This window comes from Manis javanica, chromosome 1 (genome assembly GCF_040802235.1).
Source record: "Manis javanica isolate MJ-LG chromosome 1, MJ_LKY, whole genome shotgun sequence".
Classification (NCBI taxonomy): Eukaryota; Metazoa; Chordata; class Mammalia; order Pholidota; family Manidae; genus Manis; species Manis javanica.
The window spans coordinates 184219694-184242682 of record NC_133156.1 but is presented as its reverse complement, the minus strand read 5'-3'; the positions used below and the strand labels follow the sequence as shown (position 1 = coordinate 184242682).

The following is a 22989-nucleotide window of genomic DNA, read 5'->3' as shown; positions in this document are numbered from 1 at the left end:
GCTTTGGCTATTTGGGATCTTTTGTGGTTCCATATGTATTTTAAAACTATTTGTTTCAGTTCGTTGAAGAATGCTGTTGTTATTTTGATAGGGATTGCATTGAATCTATAGATTGCTTTAGGCAGGATGGCCATTTTGACAATATTAATTCTTCCTAGCCGAGAGCATGGGATGAGTTTCCATTTGTTAGTGTCATCTTTAATTTCTCTTAAGAGTGTCTTGTAGTTTTCAGGGTATAATAGGCCTTTCACTGAATTGTTTCTTTAGTTCATCTGGAGTTGGGTCTTTATTAATAATGTGCCTTCATCATTTGTTTTAAAGCATCGCAAGGAACACTTCCATTCTTGGTCTCATACATTCTCATTCACCGAGCACCAAACCTTCCTAAACCTAATAAAAAAAGTTTTGTATTATCCACCACTTTGAATTAGTTGTGCCATTGATCCTTGCCATTATAAGAATAACCAAAAGGTAACAGCAGGCTCTGAATCTTTTAGCCTCTTAGTTTTACCATCTTTAAAACCAGAATGACATACATCAGGGTACAGTACACATTGACTGAAATGACCTCCATGCCCTTGACAATCAAAGTGCTAGAAGAATGACAGCTTAAGGTATGGCTCATATACTCACCCCTACAGAAGTCCATCAAAATGAGTACTTCCCATACATCACCGCTACTCACATTGTTGATACTGGAGTCAATGTAACCCACAATGTTCTTGTGCCCCGACAAGTCTCTCTGTAAAGAGAGTTGAGGAATGTATTATCAGTTCCAGACACCAAAAGAGACAGAATGAGCCATTCAGTTCTATTGGAACAGATACTTCAAGTATATATAGATGACACAGTGATGAGAGGTAAGATTAAGGAGGAGGGTCAAGAGCAGGTTTCCAGTGGCCTCTGAGGTTCATGGCCAGAATTTCAATAGCATTTTACACCCCCACTTAAACCATAGCACTCTCATGAACTGAATTCTAGAACCAAATGCACACAGGGTGCCTACTTGCTCACAACATCAATGCTCCACGTATACCAGATGCAAAGACTCCCATTTCCAGAAACACTGCAGAGGGGCTAAGAGGAATGAGACAGTGTGAATTATTTAGATGTATGAATTTTTAATTCAGAAAAAATGAAGCTAGTATTTTTCCTGGTTGTAGGAACACAAGTGAATTCAACTTGACTTCTGCATTGCTCATACTCTTTTTATCTCTTTAGGAAATATATGGGGAAAAAAAGCTGCTTCACAAAATTCTGAGGGGACTACAATGGCATCCAACCTAAACATTTTACTCATAATTAATTCTTCAAACTGGGATATAAGATGGGTCATGTGTAGCTCTCCGGTTGGAACTGATATGATCTCTCAGGGCTGATTGTGGAATTCACTTATTCAACAAATATTTATCAAGCACTTCCTATTTGTCAGAACTCATTTAAGCACTGGAAGTTTCCTCATACCTTGGTAGAGTTATTTTGACATCAACAGAGGCAAATCTTTGTAATGATGATATTCAAAATCCAAGATCATCAAGAACTAAGTTGGAGAAAGAAAAAGTGAGCAGCTGGATAATAGGATTTTTAGACAAACACAAGGCAAGATATTTCTAAACTATTTTTAATAATACACTATTTTGTTTTTAAAAAAGTCAGGGGGAGGAGTGGAAAATAAGTGGTTCTATGAGTCAGCATACAAACATGGCAGTTTAGATCACAGGAACAGTAACTACCATGACACTAACTGAAGATTCAGCTGTTTATAGTGATAAAATCTCTTCAGTCTGCAATTATATACCAAGAGGAAGTTTCCTAGTATCAAATGAACACACCTGAACCCTAAGTATCAAAGTTGCAAGTCATTAGAACTTTCCTTTGAGTGAGGGATTAAGAATGACTCCTGCCTCAGAAAAGCAGACAAAAACAGAAATGTAACCACTGGAATTGGCAGTTGGGAAGTTTCTGGAAAGCTATGCAGGAACAGTTTCAGAGAAAGGACGGAATGGACAAGAGAACAGAACAGGGCTTGCAAAAAGTGAGAGTTGAGCATGTAGAGCCAGCCACTACAGATGACTCTTTCAGAACAGTTTGTATTTAAGAGAAGCAGCATTGAGAGAGGGGATTTTTAGAATGGGAGAAAACTGAACAGGACAGAGTGGAAGGAGTTGGGGAAGAGAGCTTTAAAATAGTGGAGAGGATGAGGATAATTGATGGAACAAAGTCCTGTAAGTAACGGGGTTTGAGATTGAGAGCACTATTAAAGGGACTGGTTTCAGAAAGACATTTCCTTCCTGTCAAGCAGGAAGGGAAACAAGGATGGATGATGGATATGCATATTGGTTTAAGGCTGGAGAAAAAGGGAATTTGAATGAGTTCAGATATTTTGTTCTATTTTTGGTAGAGTACAAGATCATCTTTGAAGTATAAGGGAATGAGAAAGAAGCTTGATGAGAGAAATAAATGGCTTAGAGCAACTGCTTTGGAGACAAGGGTGATAATGAGGCAGAAAAGCAGTCTCTAGAGTTCCAGGTTCTCCAAAACAAAGTGATTCAGGACTCATGTTTTAGAGAACTATTTTTTCCTCTGCTTTTCAGTCTCATCCGCAACTCTTCTAAAACTATTTCTATTTACACAGTCCTGGAAGTGGAAGAACTGAAGAGAAGTTCTTTGAAACCAAAATGAAGCAGTAGATCATGTCCTCCAAATGTTCATATGAGGAATGAAAGACTAATGTTTCTAACATTAGTGATTTGTCTACATTTAACTGTTTGAAAAAAAAATCAGCAATGTTTTCTCTGAGTTTGTCTCACCCGAAGAGGTATAATAAAGAATCTGGAAGGGGGAAAAAAAGCATTGGCAGAACCAAGAGGAGGTCAAGAGCTATCAGAGGACCCAAACTGGATAATTAACATCTGCTGATGGCATCCTAGAACAGCTTGCCAAGACTTTTGCTGATCAGTTCAAGCCCAAATTCCTGTTCATTTTGTCTTCTGCAGAGTTTCTGAGATTTGTCCAAGCAGGTCTCCCTCCTTTTTTGGAGGGAGACTGTGGCCCTTACTTTCAATGACTTCATGATACAGCAGTGTCTAAGATTTTAAAGTAAAACCTCACTAATTTGTGACTGATGGAGATCTGTTTGGATGGCTGTGAAATGTAGGAATGGTCAAGAGAAAATCTTAGTGCAAATTAAAATGGACTCACATTTAGGGTCTAGCAGTGGCTCCTACCCAGCTCTCAGGAGCTACAGGCCAGAGGACACCCATCCATCCCCCTGGCTTTAGATAAAAGCACAGCCCTGGGCTTACAGAATAGAAATGGACGCAGAGGTATGGGATGGAACACACAAGGTACTGGATCTCAATTACCACCTGTTTATTCAGCAAAAGGCAGGATGTGGGGAAGATGCTTTGATGTCCTTGGCTGCAACTATTATTTGGAGTATTAAAATGAAGTCTGTATGAGGAATATGAGTCAAAACTTGATTTTTAGGGAAGTGAGGAATGTGAAGTTATAGATCAGATCAGTTTACACAATTTAAGCAGTGGTGAGTATAAAGAATTATGTTGTTTTTTTTTTTATTTGTACTTTAAAATTAACATTAAAACGGATTTTAAAATGCTGACAAACATGTTATTAGAAGACCTGCTTTATTAAGTAGATATTTAAAGTGATTTGTAGTTAGCTTAGTAACTTTCATATTTAACTGCTTGAAGTGCTGAAAAACTTTTCGTTAGCATAAGTACACACAAACACTACCATTTGAAAATCAGGCCTTCAACCCAGATCCTATAAGTTGTCACAGATTTCAAGTTTATCTAGGGTCCTAATTAAAGATGCTTATAGCACAGAAGAGTATTCTATCTGTAGCTTCAAAACTCTTATAGCAGAGAATTCCTAGTTAAGAATCTGAAGGCCTTATAAGAAAAGTGAGGACTCAATTCCTAAACACATTTTAAGAAGCTTTACATTTATGTTCAAGAAAACAAGAAAGACAGCCTTCCAAATAGCAGATCAATAACATGTCATTCACCTCAAAACAGCAAAAGTGAGTATTGTACATAACTAATTTTCCTGTATATTATTTGCTCAGGCCACCCTTCCTTGGAATGTCAGCATGACACCTGCAAATTCTTGATGCTGACAGAGCTTGCGTTTGCAGAGGAAGTTCCCAAAGAAGTGTATTTACCTGCTTTGACTCTCTGTTCAAATAGTCAATATTATCTGAATTTATGACTCAGCACTAGTGCTGCTGCCTTCTGCGGTCACACTATGGTTCCACAGATTTTTTTTTTTTTTTCTGAAAAGGCAATCTTTTTATTGAATGTACGTACCTAGGTTTGGAGTTTCACAGATCTTTTAACCAAATCTCAGCTTCTTCTTAACTTAAAGACAAAGGAAAACGATTCTAAGGCCTGGAATTTAGTTCATTTCTCCTAAAGTTGCTTTATAGAAGTCTTCAGCCTTCTACTGTTTTGTTACAGACATTTGTGTAGAAGTTCACTGTTCCTTCCCCCTTTGTTCTCTATACCTCTGAATTTCCTCTGTAACTCTCTTCAAGGAGTCCTTCACAAGCAAACTACAACCATCAAGCCCAGCGCCATCAGTGAAAATGAGCACTCTGAAATTTGGGCTATCCTGGAGCTCTTTCAAAGGCCAAAGTATGTGGGGCCCTTGTGGGTTCCTGCTATGTAAGAAGTCCCAGACACTGTTCTTAAATTCACATTTACTCGCCCTTTCCCAAGCCTTATTAATTAATCCTGTACTTACTGAATAGATCTTTAATGTCATCTGGAGTCTAATGCTAGAGCAGTGCTGCTCAAACCTTAATATGCATATCAATCACTTGTGGATGGATCCTGCTTGCATATGGATCCTGTTAAAAGCAGATTCTGATCCAGTAGCTCTGGGAGAGGGTCTTGGATGCTGCTCGTCAATGGCACCTTAAAGTAGCAAAGATCTAGAGCAGTTGCTACTCAAAATGTGGTCCATAGTACCTGCTAGTTAGTGAACTTACCAAGTACTTATCTTATCTTTAAGGAAGTAAGGAGCTTGCCCCAGGATATAAATCCATTAAATCACTAAACTGACTTTCTTTTCCTAGTGAGACTACCCATGAGGGAAGCAGTTTGTTGACATACATTCTGGCACAAGATCCTCTTAGTAGCACCTATACATCTGCAGTCAATCGATTTTTGACAAGGGTGACAAAACAATTCAATGGGGGAAAGAACAGTCCTACCAAGAAATGGTACTGGGACAACTGGATATCTATATGCAAGATAATGAATTTGTATCCCTGCCTCATACCATTTACAAAAATTAACTCAAAATGGACCAAAGATCTTAAAACTTCTGAAAAAAACATACACACAAATCTTCATGATACTAGATTAGGACATGGTTCTTAGATATGACATCTGAAGCACAAGCAATCAAAGAAAAAGTAGATTAACTTCACTTTATCAAAATTAAAAACTTGTGTATCAAAGGACATTGTCAAGAAAATGAAGACTATGCAAAGAATGGAAAAAATATCTGCAAATCATACATCTGACAAGGATCCAGTAACTAGGCCATAAATAGAACTCTTAAACTCAACAATTAAAAAGACAATGCAGTGTAAAAATTGGCAAAGGATCTGAATGGACATTTCTCCAAAGAGCATACACAAATTGCTCATGAAAAGATGTTCAACACCACCGTTAGGAAAGTGTAAATCAAAACCACAGTGAGATATCACTTCACAACCACTAGGATGGCTATAATTAAAAACAGAAACAACAACAAACATTGGCAAAAACAGAAACAATACAAACAAACTGCAATCTTCATACATTGCTGATAGAAATGTAAAACAGTGCAGCTCCCACGGAACACAATTTGGCATTTTCTAAAAAGTGGAATTATCATATGACTCAGCAATTTTATCCCTGTTTGCACCCAAGAGAAATGAAATATTATGTCCACAGAAAAACTTGTACACAAATGTCTGTAACAGCCATAAAGTCAAAATAGCCAAAAAGTGGAGACAACACAATGTCCATCAGTACAAACAAAATGTGGCATACACAAATGATGGAGTATTATGCAGCCCAGAAAAGGGATTAAGTTTTCATAAATACTACAACATGGATGAACCTTGACAACATTATGCTAAGTGGAGGAAATCTGACACAAGAGGCCACATATTATATGATTTCATTTATATGAAATCCAAAATAGGCAACAGAAAGTAGATTAATGGTTGGTAGGGACTAGATTAAAGGTGAATAAGGAGTAACTACTAATAGGTATGGGATTTCCTTTTATGATGATGAAAAAAATGTTAATGAAATTAGACAGGTGGTGATGGGTGAACAGCCTTGTGAATATACTAACAATCGCTGAGTTATACTTACAAGGGTAAATTTTATCTCAATTTACAAAGAAAATATGATAAGCTAGGGGAAAACAATGTTGTGGGGGAACATACAAGGGAGAGGGAAAGAAAACAAGATACTTTGAGTAGTACTGATTTATAGCATCCAGGCAGCCCATATGTGAATCTCTGCTATAGCCTTTCAACAAGTGGTTTTCTTAGAGTAATTTCATTTTCTTGGGCCCTCAGCCTATCTGCAGACAACCCTCACTGCTGATCAGTTCTTCCTTATATCCAGCTGGAAAATTCTACCTTCTGATTCTAGATTGCTGTAGAACAAATCTACTTTTTCACTTAATAAACAACTGAAATATTGTTTTTTAGACTCTTAAGTTTTTTCTTCTCTAGGTTAAACATATCCACATTCTTCACATGTTTTTCAGTCACACTTTGCTTTTTCTATATCCTTTTTATAACAATGGCCCCAGGAAATGAATGAAATACTCCAGGCCTGGTCTGACTCATACAGAGAAGACCAGCACTATCACCTTCTATTAATTCTATTAATGTAGCTAAAAATGACATTTTTTTTCTTTTGGCAGCCACATTATACATTCATGTCGAGTTAACTGACCACTAAAATACTTACCTTTATCCACTCATGCTGTTCTAAATTTCTGCCTTCCCAGAACTGTGCTTGTAAAGTTGATTAAAATAAAATAAAAATCCAAGTCTATGATCCTATCTTGTTCTTTCATCTCATTAAAACCATTCCATTACTCCAATTTGTAAGGATCATTCTAGATCCTGATTCTATCACCCAATGTGGTTGTTTTATCTTCCAACTTTATATTAGGTACATAATTGATAAGTGTGTTTTCTATTTCTTTAACCAAGTTATTTGTTAAATGTAAAGTAACGTAAAGCTGCAGGCAAGCTGCAGGACTTTTTCTTAGAAAGTTTTCTCCAGATTAACTGATCAGGCCATTGATCAGAAACCATTATAAACAGTGGCTATTACACTTAGCATCCAGCCTAGACTCTTCACCCTGCTTATCTCTGGTGAGAGTCCTTACTCAAAAGACACAATCCATAGACACTGGACCTACTGTACTCTGCGGAGCTCTCTATCCAGAAACCTTACCAAAGGAGGATATGATGTTGGTACGACACAGCTTGTTCTTACTCAAGCTGAAGGTTCTTGGGACCCCCTGCTTACTCATCCAAATGACTACAGAATAGTTTAAAGATTAATTTAATTTTTGAATGAGTAATATATTAACATTAAAAAAGCAAAAAAACAGTAGAAAATTATTTTCTACTCCAGTACTCATCCCCCAGGGAGACCCTCTCCCTATCTCTACCTTCCACGCTTTTGTCCTTCCTCCTTCTCTTCCTCTCACTCTCATCCTTCCAATTTGCCTGTTTTCTCAAGCAAATTCAAACAACATGTATTATATACATGTACACACACACACACACACATACACCCTTTCTTACACAAAAAATTTTATCAAAGCATCTTTTTAAATAATCTGTTCCAGATACCTAGGCAACCTCCAAAACTCCCTACTGTGCAATCTACCTTCCTCCCTTTTTGGAATATGGAAACATTTGCCTGTCTCAAATCTTCTGATTTCTCTTCTCTTGTGAGTAAGTCTTTAAACGTCACAGATGGCAGTTCAGTGTCCTCATTATCAAGTTCACTGCGGATGTAATCCAGCTGGGCCAGGAGATGTAAAAGCAGAACAGCACTTGACACATCTTGAGTTTGAGTTCTTTCCCCTTTAAGTCTGAAGATAATTAATCTTTTCTGCCTTTAGGCAAAGGGATCTAAAGTCCCAAACCCACCTTCCAACTGTCCACCAGAAACCACAATCCCTTTGGTTCCAACAGAGCACACATCCCGGATTCATATCAGACTCAGGCAAACAGTACATATTTGCCAAAACCTAATGTCTCTGGGTGCAACATGCACATCCCTACTCCACTGCAAGTACAGAGAAGAATCTGCTTCTTTGATTACTAACAAGCCTTAGCATGCTATAAAGCATATTACATCTTCCAATTCCTTCCACAATTCTTATGATCTCTGAGAGAGGTAGGGCTTGGGATACGGCCTCTATTTGACAGAAGTCTGAGCTTAGGGGTGGTTAAAAACATCACACAGGACTTTTGATTAAAAATGGTAGGAAAATTTTTTTAAAGTAAGTTGAATATATCCATTTGTCGCTGCTTCCTTCCAAAGCCTTACTAAATGATATCAAAGTTTTTGAAAAAGCATAAAATGAAGATTTCTGCTTCCAGCAAGATGAAGTAGATGTACTTTTCGCTATTCTTCCTGCTAAGTACAACTAAATATTTTGGACAGTATTTATTTTTTATAAATAAATAAATAAGAAGAGTCCAGAATGTGGATAGAAGGCAGGCTGGGTAGGAACTCTTGAGACCCAAGGTACAACATGGTGGTGAGTTGCCTGGATTTTCTTTTTACTCCCAGATTTTTTTTAAATCCCAGGCTAGAAATGAAGAAGCAGGCCAGCTGAAAACACCAATGGGCTCATACCAAAAAAAACCCCATGAAAACCTGCTCTCTCTCTAGACAAACACAAGAAAAGGGCACCCTAGAGAGATAGAAACTCACAGACACTAACCACTCAACTCCAGCTAAAACCACAGAAAAAAATGCAGTCCTTCCCTTAGCCAGGCCAGCAAAGGCCAAGTGGGGAACCAAGATTTCTGTCCTTAAAAGCCTGCAACAAATCACCCAACCCACCCATTGGGGTGGGTGGTGGTAGAGAAGGCTGAGTAAAGACCTTCACCCCTAGAGGTAGTAAGAAGGTGCTCCTCCTTCTCCCCACTGTACTGGTGTCAGAGGAGGCAAGTTGAAAGTCAGGACATTTACAACCACTTCCAGCCAGGGAAGGATCGGTAGAAGCCTAATGGGGAACTAGAATTTCCACCCCATTTCAGTAGAAACAAGGCAAGGAGCACCACCTGATGTATTAACAGAGGCCCAGTGGAAAACCTGAACTTCTACCCCTATCTAAGAGTAACAAAGGCACCTCCCCAACTCTCTTAATTCCCTGCCAGATGGGAAATCAGTTGAAACAGAAGGTTTATGTAACATCCAGGGTCTTATAATATGAAAATGTCAATAATTGTTTGGCATACCAAGAGCTAGGAAGATCTCAAACTAAATGAAAAAAAAAAATCAGTAGACTCCAATATTGGAATGACAGAGATAATAGAATTATTAAGCTATGATTTTAAAGAACTCATTACAAAAAAATATGCTTAAACCAGCAATTAAAAACATACTTGAAACAAATAAACAAATAGAAAGCCCCTGCAAAGAAATAGAAATTATCATCAAAGAAACATACGGAAACTTTAGAACTAAAAAAAAAAATAACCAGAGCAAAAGGCATGGTGGATGAACTCAACAGCAGAAAGGAAGGGACAGAGTAAAGAATCAATGAACTGAAAGATAGAACAATAGGAGTAATCCAATATGAACAAAAAATAGCAAACAGATTGAAAAAGAACAAAATAAATATGTACAAGTCCACACTGATATAAATGAATTAAATAAACAAATAAATGGAGGAGAAAGGGCAAATCTCTTTTGCAGAAGAATTCCAAATAATTTATGTAGAAAATCCACCCTCAAGGAGGGGAACCATAAATCTCTACTCCTTAATGTATGGGCAGCACATAGTGACTTTCTTGAAAGGAGCAGAGTAGAGAATAGGGGGAAAAAAAAATAATTTTACAGTGGTAAAACCTGACAAATGCTACCTCAATCAGGTGATCAAAGTCAGTATCAATAGTATAATAATAACTTATCCCATGATATCATGTGATTAAAAATGGCACTTTAGCTCTATGGTTTTCCTCAAAATGGTAACTCCAGTCTAATCATGAGAAAAAAATCAAATTCCAACAGAGGTCATCCTACAAAATACTTGACTAGTACTCCACAAAACTGTTAGAATTACTCAAAAACAAGGAAAGTCCGAGAAACTGTTACAGCCAAAAAGAGCCTAAGGAAACATAAAAATTAACTGTAACATAGTGTTGCACATGGGTTGCTGGAACATAAAAATATATTATGTAAGAACAAAGGAAATATGAATAAACTATGGACATTAGTTAATAATAATGTCTTAATACTGGTTCATTAATTGTGGCAAATGTACTGTACTAACAGAAGATGTTAAGAATAGGAAAAACTGGGTATGGGTTATATGGAATTCTCTGCACTGTCATCTCAATTTTTCTGCAAATCTAAAAATGGCTCTAAGAAATAAGGTCTATTAGACAATAAGAACAAAGAACAGAACCTCAGGGTACTGGAGAACTATAAGATATCTAACTTTGTATAATCAGAGATCCAGAGGGACTGAAAAAGTACTTAGAGGAAATAATGGCTGAAAACTCCCCAAATCTGAGGAGAAACATAAAACTACAAACTCAACCAGCTGAGCAAACCCCAAACAGAATAAACCCAAAGAAGTGAAGTCATACCAAGACACATCATCATAACCAAACATCTGAAAATAAAGACAAACAAAAAATAATGAGCAGTCAGAGAAAAAGGACATGCTACCTAAATAGGAAAAACAATTTTATGAAAAGATGCTCAACATCACCAAGCATCAGGGAAATGCAAATCAAAACCACAAGGAGATATCACCTCATAGCAGTTATGACGGCCCCCTTTAAAAAAAAAACACACACAGAAAATAACAAGTGCCAGTGAGGATGTGGAAATATTGGAACCCTTGTGTACTGTTGATAGGAATGTAAAATGACACAGCCACTATGGAAAATAGTATGGAAGTTCATTAAAAATTTAAACATAGAATTACTATATTACCCAGAATCCTACCTCTTGGTATATAGCCAAAATAATTAAAAACACAATCTCAAAAAGATATTTTCACACCCATGTTCACTGTAATAATATTCAAAATACCACACTTTCTTTAGCCATTCATCAATCGACATTTAGGTTGCTTTGACTTCTTGGCTATTTTGAATATCTTACAATTAATGGTGAAAGACTTTCCCTCCTAAGGTTGAGAACAAAGGAAGGATGTCAACTCACTATAATGCAAGGTCTAGCCAGTGCAATAAGGCTGGAAAAAGGAAATTAAAAGGACATAGATCAGAAAAGAAGAAATAAAACTGCCCCTACTGGCAGATGACATGATGATCCATATAGAAAATCCTAAGGAATCTAGAAAAAAATTCCCAAAACAAGTAAGCAAATTCAGCAAGGTTATAAGAAAAATGATAAACATAGAAAAATCAGTTGGTTTTCTACATATTAGCAATAAATACATGGACATCAAAATAAAAAATCCAATATGATAATCATTCAAAACACAAACCTAGGTGTAAACCTAAGAACATGTACAAGGTCCACATATTGAAAACTATATAATCCTGATGAAGGAAACCAAAGATGTAAATAAGTGGAGAGACATGCTATGTTCATGTATTGGAAGACTAAACAAAGAAAAGATGTTTATTCTCCCCAAATTGATATACAGGTATAATGAAATTATGATCAAATTCCAGCAAGACATTCTGCAGATATAGATAACATTATTCTAAAATTTATCTAAAAAGGCAAAAGGACTAGAAGAGTTAAAACAATTTTGGGAGAATAAAAGAATAGAGAAGGGTTTGGAAATGGACCCTCATAAATACACCCAACTGATTTTTTGACAAATATTCAATGGAGGAAAGATGGCCTTTTCAACAAAAGGTGCTGGAGCAAATGGATATCCATAGGCCAAAAACAAAAAGAAGCTCAACCTAAGTCTCACACCATACATAAAAATTCACTCAAAATGGATCATACTTAAATATAAAGCTATAAAACTTTCAGGAAAAAAATAGAAAATCTTCAAAACTGAAGGGTAGGCAAAAACCCAAAACACAATCCATAAAAGGAAAACTGATAAACTGGGCTTCATCTAAATTAAAAACCAAACCAACCAACCAAACAAGAAGGTCTTAGAAATTAAAAAGCCTGATAAATAAAAAATCCAACAGGACAGTTAAAATACAAAGCTGAGGAAATCTGCTGGGATGTGGAAGGAAAAGGCAAAATGAAATGCAAAAGGGAGGGGGAAAAATGAGAAAATCATTTTAGCAGAGCCAAAACCCAAATATAGCAATGTCAGACAAAGACAGAAAATGAAATCAACAAATGAGAAAACTAAAACTCTATACAATGCAGGGATATTGGTCTCCAAATTATATCAGAACACCATTTATTAACAAATAATAAGTGCACACAGAAAGGTACACCATCAAAGTATTTCAGAAGACTGTTGTGGGTAAAATTGTAACATTTCCAGAATATCTCGCCTGACTTTGGTGTATGTGCACATCCTCAGGGGTGGAGAGAAGTTTATCTCCATGTCAATGGGATATTACCTGGGCAACCAAGGGCGTGTCTGAACCTGAGAGGTTAAGGGGAGGGGTTTGATTGCTTGCTTCTTCCGGAGCAGGGGAGAGAGAGGGCGCTGGACTGCAGTTTGTAAGCAATAAATGGGTTTTAAACTTTATTTCTCCCTTTGAATGATTTTGGTCTTTAGAGGGATTTTGCCCCAGGATTTCTTCTCCCCAGACTTACAACTGTAAATAAAGGGAAAGTTGATAAATTTCTGAGGAGAAAAAAACAGGTCACATCCAAAAGACTAGTATTAGAATGCCTCTGAACTTTCCAAGAACAACAGTGAAACAGTTCAGCAATGCTTTCAAGTATCTGAATGAAACTATTTCCAAACAAGATGCTGGAGCAGATGAATATCCATAGGTTAAAAAACAAAAAGAAGCTCAACCTAAGTCTCACACCATACATAAAAATTAACTATGATTGAATTTTATACACAAGCTAGTAGAGCATAAAATAGAGACACTTTCAGACCTGCTAGGTCTCAAAATTTACCTACCAAGCATCAGGAAGCTCCTAGAGGGTAAGTTCTATCAAAATGAACAAATAAGGCAAAAAGAGGAGCCAGAAAAATCTAGCAGCAACAAAAAAGGTGCAAAGAGAAAGCATAAGAAATTCCAAGGCAGGGCTGTAAATGAGGCCCAGACAGCAACCAACACAGAGTCCATCAAGTCTGAAGATAAAATGGACAGAATACACAAATCCATTTAAAAGTATTTTTTAAAATGATTTATACAACATAGGGAGAGTTTGGGGTTATACTGCTGAAAAGTACACAGAAAACTAAGACTGAAAAAAGACTATTATTGATTTTAGTGAAAACAGAATTATACAGGAAAGGAATAGTAATCATAGTCCACTAGGAGAGACAGTGTTTTCTTACATACTAATGTAAAAACTAATACAAATACAACTCACGTTATATTACAGCTATTTTAGAAGAATGGGAAATTAGAATATTACAAGTTTTGGGGGAGAAGGGTGTACAGGGATGAAAGAGAGGTAAATGGTTACTTTCCATAGTACATCATGCCTAAAATGGAGGAAAATCAGGAACTATCAATATCTGCTGTTACTTAAAAATATACCAAATGAATCAACTAAAAGTGGTTGCCTCTGGGGCCTGAAATGGCATAAGAGGGACCCTCAGGGAATTGGCTAAATTTTTTTATAACAAGCTTTAGTTCACCTGTTAAGAGTATTTGTTTTGAAAAACATATAAACTAAATTAAAAAGAAAACAAAAACTCTACCAGTTAATACATGGCTAGGCCAGAACTTGCACCTGAGTAATTTAATTCCTAATCAGGTCCATTAATTTGTGAGCTCCTAAGGGGAATGGGTCTTCTTAGTTCCTCTGCTCCAAGCCTGCCTAGCACAAAGTCAGGCCTCAAACATGTTTCTGAATGAGTGGGAGATAAGTTAAACAATGGGATTACTTTTTTGATACTAGACAATGAATGAGAAGTGCATTCCAGGCAGAGGAAACAGCAGAAGCAAAGACAGGAACCAGAGTGCTTGAGAACTGAGCTGGGAAGACGCTAGTGGAGGAGGAATAATGAGCAGCAGCCAGAAAACCCACTGGGTGGATGTGGGGAGATTTGCACAGTCACTTGGAGCTGTATGGCAGGGGGGGGAAGAGGACACTGGTGCCGTGTGGACAGATCCACGTGGCCTTGATGTCTATGAGCTTTGGAATTTTTTTGTTTGTTTTGCAGTAATGACAGCAATCCTATTTCTACCAACAATTCCTTTCTAAACTGTTTTAGCTTTTTGGATCCAAAGTAGAACCAGTTTCTCTAAAGTCTTGAGTTCTTCTTTCAGTAGCCCAACTACAGTACAACTAGTTACTCTAATAGCCAGTGAAAGGACCACCCCACAAGGGGTGGGCAGGGACAAACAAAGCCTGGTAGAATCCCTACAATGCCACCTTCACCCACATTTTGGGCCTCATTTTGCTCTTTATAAAAAGCATTAAAATCTATGACAAAAAGCAATAATAATCTGCAGGTGAACATATGCATCTGCTATTACCATTTTTCATATATTCATTTCATCCAATGTTTATTAATAAACTTCATTAAGTTTGCCAAGTTATTTACTCTATGTCAAGCAGTGTGCTGGAATGTAGTTTCTGATTTTAAATAACTTACTTTCTGATGTCAGAATTACTTATAAAGTAACAAGATAGGCAATATAATTGCCAAAAATAAAAGTACTGTGGAAACAAAATACTGTTTACATTTTCCTTATATAGAATTTCACACAGAAATGAGACACTACTCTAACAAGCTCTCATATACGCATCCCTCATGCCAATCTTGTTTCTCTTTGCCAATTAACTCATTGCCATCTTGTTTCTCTTCTAAATCCACCCCTTAAGACATATTATTTCATCCATAAATATTTCAGCATATACCTCTAACAGATTAGGATCCTTTCTTTAAACATAATATGAATCTGAATTGTGAAAACTAAGTTTTGAAGATATGAAGTATAATTAACATCTAATAAAATACAGAGATCATAAGGTGTTCAATGGTGTTCTGACAATCACATTGCCCTGTGTATTCACTACCCATAACAAGATAGAATTTCCATGGCCCAGAAAGTGCCCGCACTCCCCTTTCTAGCCAATTTCCTATACCCAGACAACTACTTTCTGATCTCTATTACCATAGATCACTGGTCTGTTCTTGGACTTTATAAATGGAATCATAGAGTATGTAGAGTAAGAGGTTTCTAAGCCTAAAAAAGGGAAAATCATTCCAGGTGGAAAGAACCACAAGTACAAAATATAAAGGCACAGAAGGATATATTCATGGAATGCTGCCAAGTTCAAGAGGGTGGAAAACCAGGATTGGAAACTGATATAAGACTAGAAGAGGCTCATGGGAGAGTTACGGTTTCCAGATTAAGCCCCATAATTAATTCTAGGAACCAAATTATTTAAAATAAGCTTTTCCCAATGCCCAAAACTATTTCTCTGACCTAAAAAAATTGATCAGTTCTCAATATGCTCTATTCTCTTCAACCCTCCAGCTAAGGATGACCAAAACTGGAGCAACAGCCTACACCCATGACTCTTCACTCTCACCTTATGCCAAGTTCTCTGCCATCTCAGGGAAGGGAACAAGCCCTGCCTGCCTTTCTTATGGCAGGGTGCACTTTAAACAAGCAGTCCCAAGTCTGAGGGTGCAGCCTTACCATTATCTGGATTTCTCTCTTGCACACCTGGAGATCATGCTCATTGTTGACAAACATGCGTTTCAAGGCACATTTCATTCCATTGCTCGTCCTCACCAGAAAGACGATAGCAAATCCACCTATGAAAAAGACAAACATATAAGCTCTTTTGAGTCATGTTCAAAAAGTCAGATGACCATGGTGGCTACAGGTTGCTGCTGTCACTGTTAATGGCCCTGATGCCATCATCAGCTAATCCTAAAACTGGCCTGGCCTAGAAGGCATTCTAGATTTGTAGAACTCAGATATATTACTGTGGGATTAGTTGGCAAGAGTCAGAAAAATTGTTCCTAAACACATATGTCAGGAAGAAGGAAGAATGATAATTATCTTCTGAAGAATCTATAAATAAACAGATGAACAAAAAGATGAAGGAAAAAAGAACCAACTATGTTCCAACTACTGTCCTAGGTACTTAAGCTCTTGTTTAATTCTCACTACAATCTTGTGAGGGAACCTTACTACAATTCCTTTTAAGACAATAATTACTAGCTGAAGAAAACAGAGGCTCAAAGAGTTTAGATAGATTCAACCAAGGATTAAAAAAAAAAAAGTCCAGCACTTAACCAACAAGGTTTAGACATTATTTCAGTAATTGTTATAATAACAGTTGTCAGTTAATTTCAAGAATATTCTTCTTGTCCTTTCTTATCCCTCCTCACCCTATACCCCAACTCAAATCTAACAGTAAACCTTGACTCCTCCTACCTTCCCTACCTCGTGGGCTGCTGAGAAGACACAAAACAGAGGTGTGAAGGTGGTATTCTACATAGCAGACACTAGGCAAGGATGACTTGTTTAATGGGCAGAATTTTTATTGTCCACACTAAGCTTTCGCTAAAAGACAATGCACAGTTCATTAAAAGAAGTTGTTATAACTTTAACAGAAATTCTTAAATGCTCTGAATTTGTTATACTTTAGTGTTCCACAAATTCTTGGAACTGCTAATCTTGACTTCACTCCCTTGACACACACTGTTTGAGGTGGTCAGTGACAGTGTTACTAGGGGTCCTGCATAGATAAGGTACAGAGAATCTATACAGTTGAAGGCTTTGGGATAAATAGCAGTTACATTAGACACCTAGTGCATTTGTCAGCTCATACACCTTCATAATTTAGCTTGAACTATACTGTACACTGATCCTGGGTAACAAAAAAAATCACTAGGCTGTTCTTTGCACAGAGGTGATCACTAACTGGATGGAGGTAAACACAAAGGGATGTCATCAGTTCAGTAAGTTGAGCTGAGATTGTGGTGGACTGTTGGGGGCTAGTAGCCATGCCAAATTGATCAAGAGCAGTAAGCAGTGATTCTAGAGATCTTGGCCTGAAATACAAGACTCCAGTCCTGAGCAGTTCCACTCTAAATCCTCTGAGGCCCAGCGGCACTTCAGGACTGTCTGGTGATGTTCATGGCTTTTCCAGTTGTACCTTTACAATATTTATTCTTTTTCAAGTCAGTTTGAGTAGTTTCTGTTCCTTGCAATCAAAGAGACTTTATCACAAAACTCTGTAGCATGTTTTCACAAAATACACACAGAATTCAGTGATAAAAATTTTTTGATGTGCTCAAATGTTCCAAATGTATATTTTGACAATGACTTACCAGAGATTGCATGTTTGTATATTTCCTATTAAAATATTCATCTTCAGTATTCAGATAAACACTAAAATTTACCACACAGTCTTTAATTTCAACTGTTACCTTTCTAATAGTTGTACCTTTGGAACACTTTCCATTTTCTTATCATACTTTAAAGTCCACTTATACTGCTTAATTGTCAATATAATTTTAGCATTTTTAGTGCATACTAAAAAAATGTGTTGAAAACCCTAGTGTACATAGACAAATAGAGATCACACAAAAAGACTCCTCAATTCTAAGATGCGTATTTTTTACATTTTCATTTTTAGGATATTAGAATTTTTCTTATAATAAATATGTACATTTAATGCAGAGGTATTTATCTTCCTTTCCCCCCCAAGAGTTAGTAAAGTCATGATGTGTTTTATTATCAATTAGAATTGGAGATGCTAATATAAACTATACAATTTCTATGTATATTCATAATTGTTTTGTGAACAGTTTAAATATTCATTTTATAGATAATTTGAATAAAAAAAAATTACAGAACTACTGACTGGATTAATGGTACTCCTGGAAAGCATTAGTCCAAGCAGTTTGCTTTATGGGTGCAGGACGTGAGTGAGGCTTAGCAGTCCCATGTCCAGTTATGAGCAGAACCTGGAATGATGTCACTCTCCTGATTATCCAAAAAATATTCATCCTACTTCATTCATCTTCAAGAAAAACTGTGCAATACTCCATTAGATAATAAGGAGACACTGATAGAACTGCAAAACAAAAGTTGGGAATGGCTGTTTCCTATACTAAAGGTCAAGGCAGCCCTTCCAGAAGCAGGATGACAATGTAGCAGTAACTGCCACCAGATGGGAGCAGTGTAGTTTTCTTTGCTAGAAAAGTTAAGAACTTTCCAGCCAGAACTGAAATGTATCAGATGCAAGCACAACTGGTTGTGAAGAGCCAGCCCAGATTCTCAAAGCTTATGACCATCACAAATCTAACAGCAAAGAAATAACCCACTATGCCTAACAGATGGAACCATGTTATTAAGCATCTATGCCCACAAAAGGGCTTATTTGCAGGTGAGAAGCATTTAAATCAGGGCTCCTTGATCATGAGATCAAAATTGAAGCCTGAGATTTGTCAGCTCAACAATGTTGGTCACTATCACTGTACAGCGGACCAAATGGAGATGTAAATTACTAGGTAGAAAAAAGAAGGGAGATGGCACCACCGAAGACACTCCCCCAGCATGTCCACCACACATATCAGGCTAATAAGATTCTCAGCCACAGCTCACTAGGGTTCAGGCAATTACAGAAGGCAACTATAGGACTGTCTAGCAAATATGTCATTTTCATATCAAGTTGCAGCCTATGGTCTTGATTAAATGGAAAAATCTAAAGCTGAGGTAGGGGTGGCTTGGACAGAGGTAAAAAGACAGGATAACATTTATTAGAGCTTTTGCCAGTCTCTCTGCCTACTGGCATTTTTTTGAAAATCTAAGATAATCTTTATGAATTTATTGGAATCCATTTTTGGGGGAAGTTCATAAATTTACTGTAATCACAAAGGGGAAAAGGATCCAATCCATTCTGGTAAAGAAATGATAGGCAGGGTAATTTTTCCATAGGCACAACTTTTGCTCTTAAATATGTAGGAATATTTTTCTACTTCTGCAAAGAAATATGCTTTCTCCCACTTTCCCTAAAATATATAAATATATATAGCACCCTTGGTCTAACATTCTTGGCCTAGTTATCAAAGATGTGGATGGATTCTCACTCTGAGAATTACAGATTTTGTCTTTGGTTCCCCTCTGTATCTTTAGGCCCTAGAATAGTGCCTAACACATAGTAGGTTCTCAAACGTGAATTAACTTTTCTCTTAATATTACTACAGAACATAGAAAAGGCTACAGAGAGTGGTGGAGAATATGGTAAACTAAAGTGCATGGCCCACGTAAAGAACAGCTACCACACAAGTCCTGGTAATTGTTGCCACCCAAATTTTATGCGAAATTGCCAGATTTAAACACGGGCAAGAAGTCATATTTTAAATTAACACTGGACAGGCTTATACTGTACAGGCTAAAAGAAATCTGAAAGGTTTTAGATAGTCTCTGAAACTACAGTTCTCTACCTCTGATCTACTTTAAGCCTCTTATCTTACGGATGGCCAGAGAGTGGAACTGCTACAGACCATGGTACACAAAGCTAAAGGATGACTTGCCAATAAACTCATACATTGGCTATCAGTTCTTGACTCTTCCCTGAAGAGGAGTTTATGGAGTACTGCCCCCACCTAACATTTGTATATGACTTTATACTTTTTCAAAGGCATTTCAAAATAAATTATTTAATTTATATTTTCATAATAAAGACTGAATGAAGTACATAGATTACTTATGTCTCCATTTTCCTGACAGAAAAGAAATGTAGAGAGATTAAGTTCTTTTTACAAGAACACATACAGCTAGTTAGTGGGAGAGCTCAGACTGGATTCCTCATCATTTTAAATTTGGTTTTTAAATTAACTTTACATATAATACACTGCCCCTTTTAAGTGTACAGTATAATGAGTTTTCACAACTATACACATTCTTCTAACCATCACCACAATCAATCAAAGCAAACAGTTCTCGTGTCTCTGTAGGCATCTCCCCTCACGCCCATCCCTTCTCCTGCAACTTCTGATCTGCCTTCCAACCTATACATTAGTTTTGCTTGCTGCAGAATAAATCATAGTGTGTACTCTTGTGTCTGGCTTCTTTCACTGAATAAAGTATTTCTGAGATTCATCCTCATTGTTACATGTATCAATAGTTTCTTTAAACTGCAGACTAGTATTCCAGTTAGTTTATCCATTCATCTATTGAAAGACATTTGAATGGTTTCTAGTTTGGGTTATTATCATAAATAAAATGTTCATATAGAAGCCCTTTTTTTGTGGACAGAAGTACTTATTTCTCTTAGGTAAATACCTAGGAGTGGAATTGCTGGGTCATATGGTAAGTGTACATTCAGCTTTATAAGAAACTGATAGTTCTTCACAATGGTTATACCGTTTTGCACTCCCAACATGTGAGAGTCCTACATACCCATCAACACTTGGTATTGTCAATCTTTTTTTTTTTGGCATTCTAGTGAGTGTGTAGTGATATTTCATTGTGATTTTAATTGCCATATCCCTATAGCTCCTTCATCATTTGAACTCCCAGATTAGTTGCTTCCCACTGCTTTCTGATAGAAGGCTTTAATAAGCATTGACCATGGAGTCACCAATGAAATTACTGAGATAACTTCAATATCTATCTCTCAAAGATGACAACATTAAGTGCCTAGCTCTTTCCTGGGAGAAGATGGCAAGTGAGAATTTCTATACACAGAGGGGAGATTACATAATCTCTGAAATCTCAACTCTGACATTAACAAAGATGTGGTTGTCAACATCATTATCATAACTCTGGACATTATCAACGCTGGACAAGTTACTGGATCTCTTTGGCCTCCATTTCCTCAACTGCAGAAAGAAAACTAAATGAGTAGTTTTTAAACTGGGTTCCTCAGAGCCCTAGCATTACAGGAGGTACTTCGGTGGTCCCAGGCAGAAAAAAATGACTCCACTTAACAGTAGAGCTCTGCACACCACTTCCTTTTGGCTGTTTAATATTAATTCTGAAAAAAGATGCTAGAAAAAAAGGGTGATAGGGAGGCAACTATGCTTTAAAGAAGAAAAAAGAGCTCAAAGAATATTCTGTAGCTCTATGTAAAAGTATTTTATTAAAAAAAAAAAAAAAAGGACTACACTGCAAGTCATGCAAAGGACCCTTCCCTACATGCTACTGCAGATAGAAATGTGTACAGGCAGCTGCTGGATCAGGGGCTGTGCCACTACCCTCACCCTACATTGAGATCACGTAGTATTCTCAGAGTCCAAGCGGCTAGGTACAAACCCTAGCTCAGGCAAGCCACAGTCTCCCTGACACCCGTCCTCTCGCCTGTCAAGGACGGCTGAAATCTGCCTCATAGTTCTGGGGAGGATTAAGTAATAATCAAAGCACCGATCACACAGGAGATATGTGATGACAGATTTCCCTCCCTACCCTCCTCCTCCTCCCCCAACAAATCCTCTGTACTTGTATGATCTCTGACTTAACCATAAAATTCTTGAGATCAAGGGCACAAATTCAAATGCCTACAGGGGCCAGAGAGATCATCTAAAGGAGGAAAACAGTTCATGTATAACAAAATGTACAGAGGGAGTCTGAAGACACAGACTCACTGTTAGGGAAATCACAGGGATAGGTGGGGACCACACACACGAAACTAGAGAGTCCACGCCCCAACCCACAGGCAGCCACTCCTCAACTCCAGCCAATTGTTGCCTGGAGGAATGTGGGCTAAGGGTTGCCAAATTTTTTTATTTCTAAGAGAAGCTGGATTTTTAGATGAAATCTGATTTTTAAATCCAGACAACAAACAAAACAAAAATCTCTTAAACCCTTTTCAAGTTAAGGAAACCTATTTGCGGGCTAGGACTGACTAAACAGCCTTGTTTCAATCTTTTTGAGATCCTTGTGAAGTAAGCAGGGCATGTATTACAATCTGCACTTGACAGACTGGGAAACTGAGGCACAAAGAAACAGGAAGCTGACCAGACAGAACAGAGTCCGCTGCACAGTGAGAACTTGGGTACAGTCTGCAGTGTCTGTGAGCTCCCACAGGGAGTGACAACTAAGAAGCTGACAAGCATCCATCTACAATTTATTCCCACTGAAGACAACTTTGCCAAAAGTTTCAGAAGGAACACAATTTTCAAAACTCTGTAACAGATGGCAAAGAGCACAGCAAAGATTTTGCAGGAGAAAAGGTCAGTCTGAATCATTTGTCAGTACTTATTTCAGTGTGGACTGGGGGTTTGTTTTTTAACATCAATTTCTCATTTGCCTTAAATTAAAAACCACCATGTGCCAGCTCCTTCTGGGGAACATGTCAAAGCGGTCCTTTCCCCAAGCAGAAAGAACATCCAGATGGGGATGACTTGAGGTATTCAACTTCCTCTTTCCCCATCGGGAACTGTGGGCACCAAGTCAGAGACTGGCAAACTCTGGCAGTGGTACAGAAACATCCATGGAACCTAACAAGGCCACAGCCCAGGTTGAACATGAGGTAGCTGGCAACTGGGTCTTCCTTTCCAGGACTATGACAATTAGGGAGCATCTCCAGTTCAGGGGGTTCTCGCTAGGGCTGCACAACAGTCTTAAAAAAGAAGACATCTCCAAGAAGGGCACCTGCCTGCCCTGGAACAAAAGATTAGACTAAG

General features: G+C 37.5%; 1 protein-coding gene across 23 annotated transcripts in view; it reads right to left on the bottom strand.

Annotated features, from left to right (window-relative positions):
- The window catches only part of AAK1 (AP2 associated kinase 1), a 158911-nt gene that overhangs the window by 79051 nt on the left and 56871 nt on the right, over positions 1–22989 (bottom strand). For all 23 annotated transcript variants that reach the window (XM_073212091.1, XM_073212089.1, XM_073212094.1 and 20 more), the window contains 2 exons: positions 16040–16158; positions 634–742 (listed from right to left, as the gene is read on the bottom strand). In XM_073212091.1, coding sequence (XP_073068192.1) covers positions 634–742; positions 16040–16158 — 228 coding nt within the window. The remainder of the gene's footprint in view (positions 1–633; positions 743–16039; positions 16159–22989) is intronic.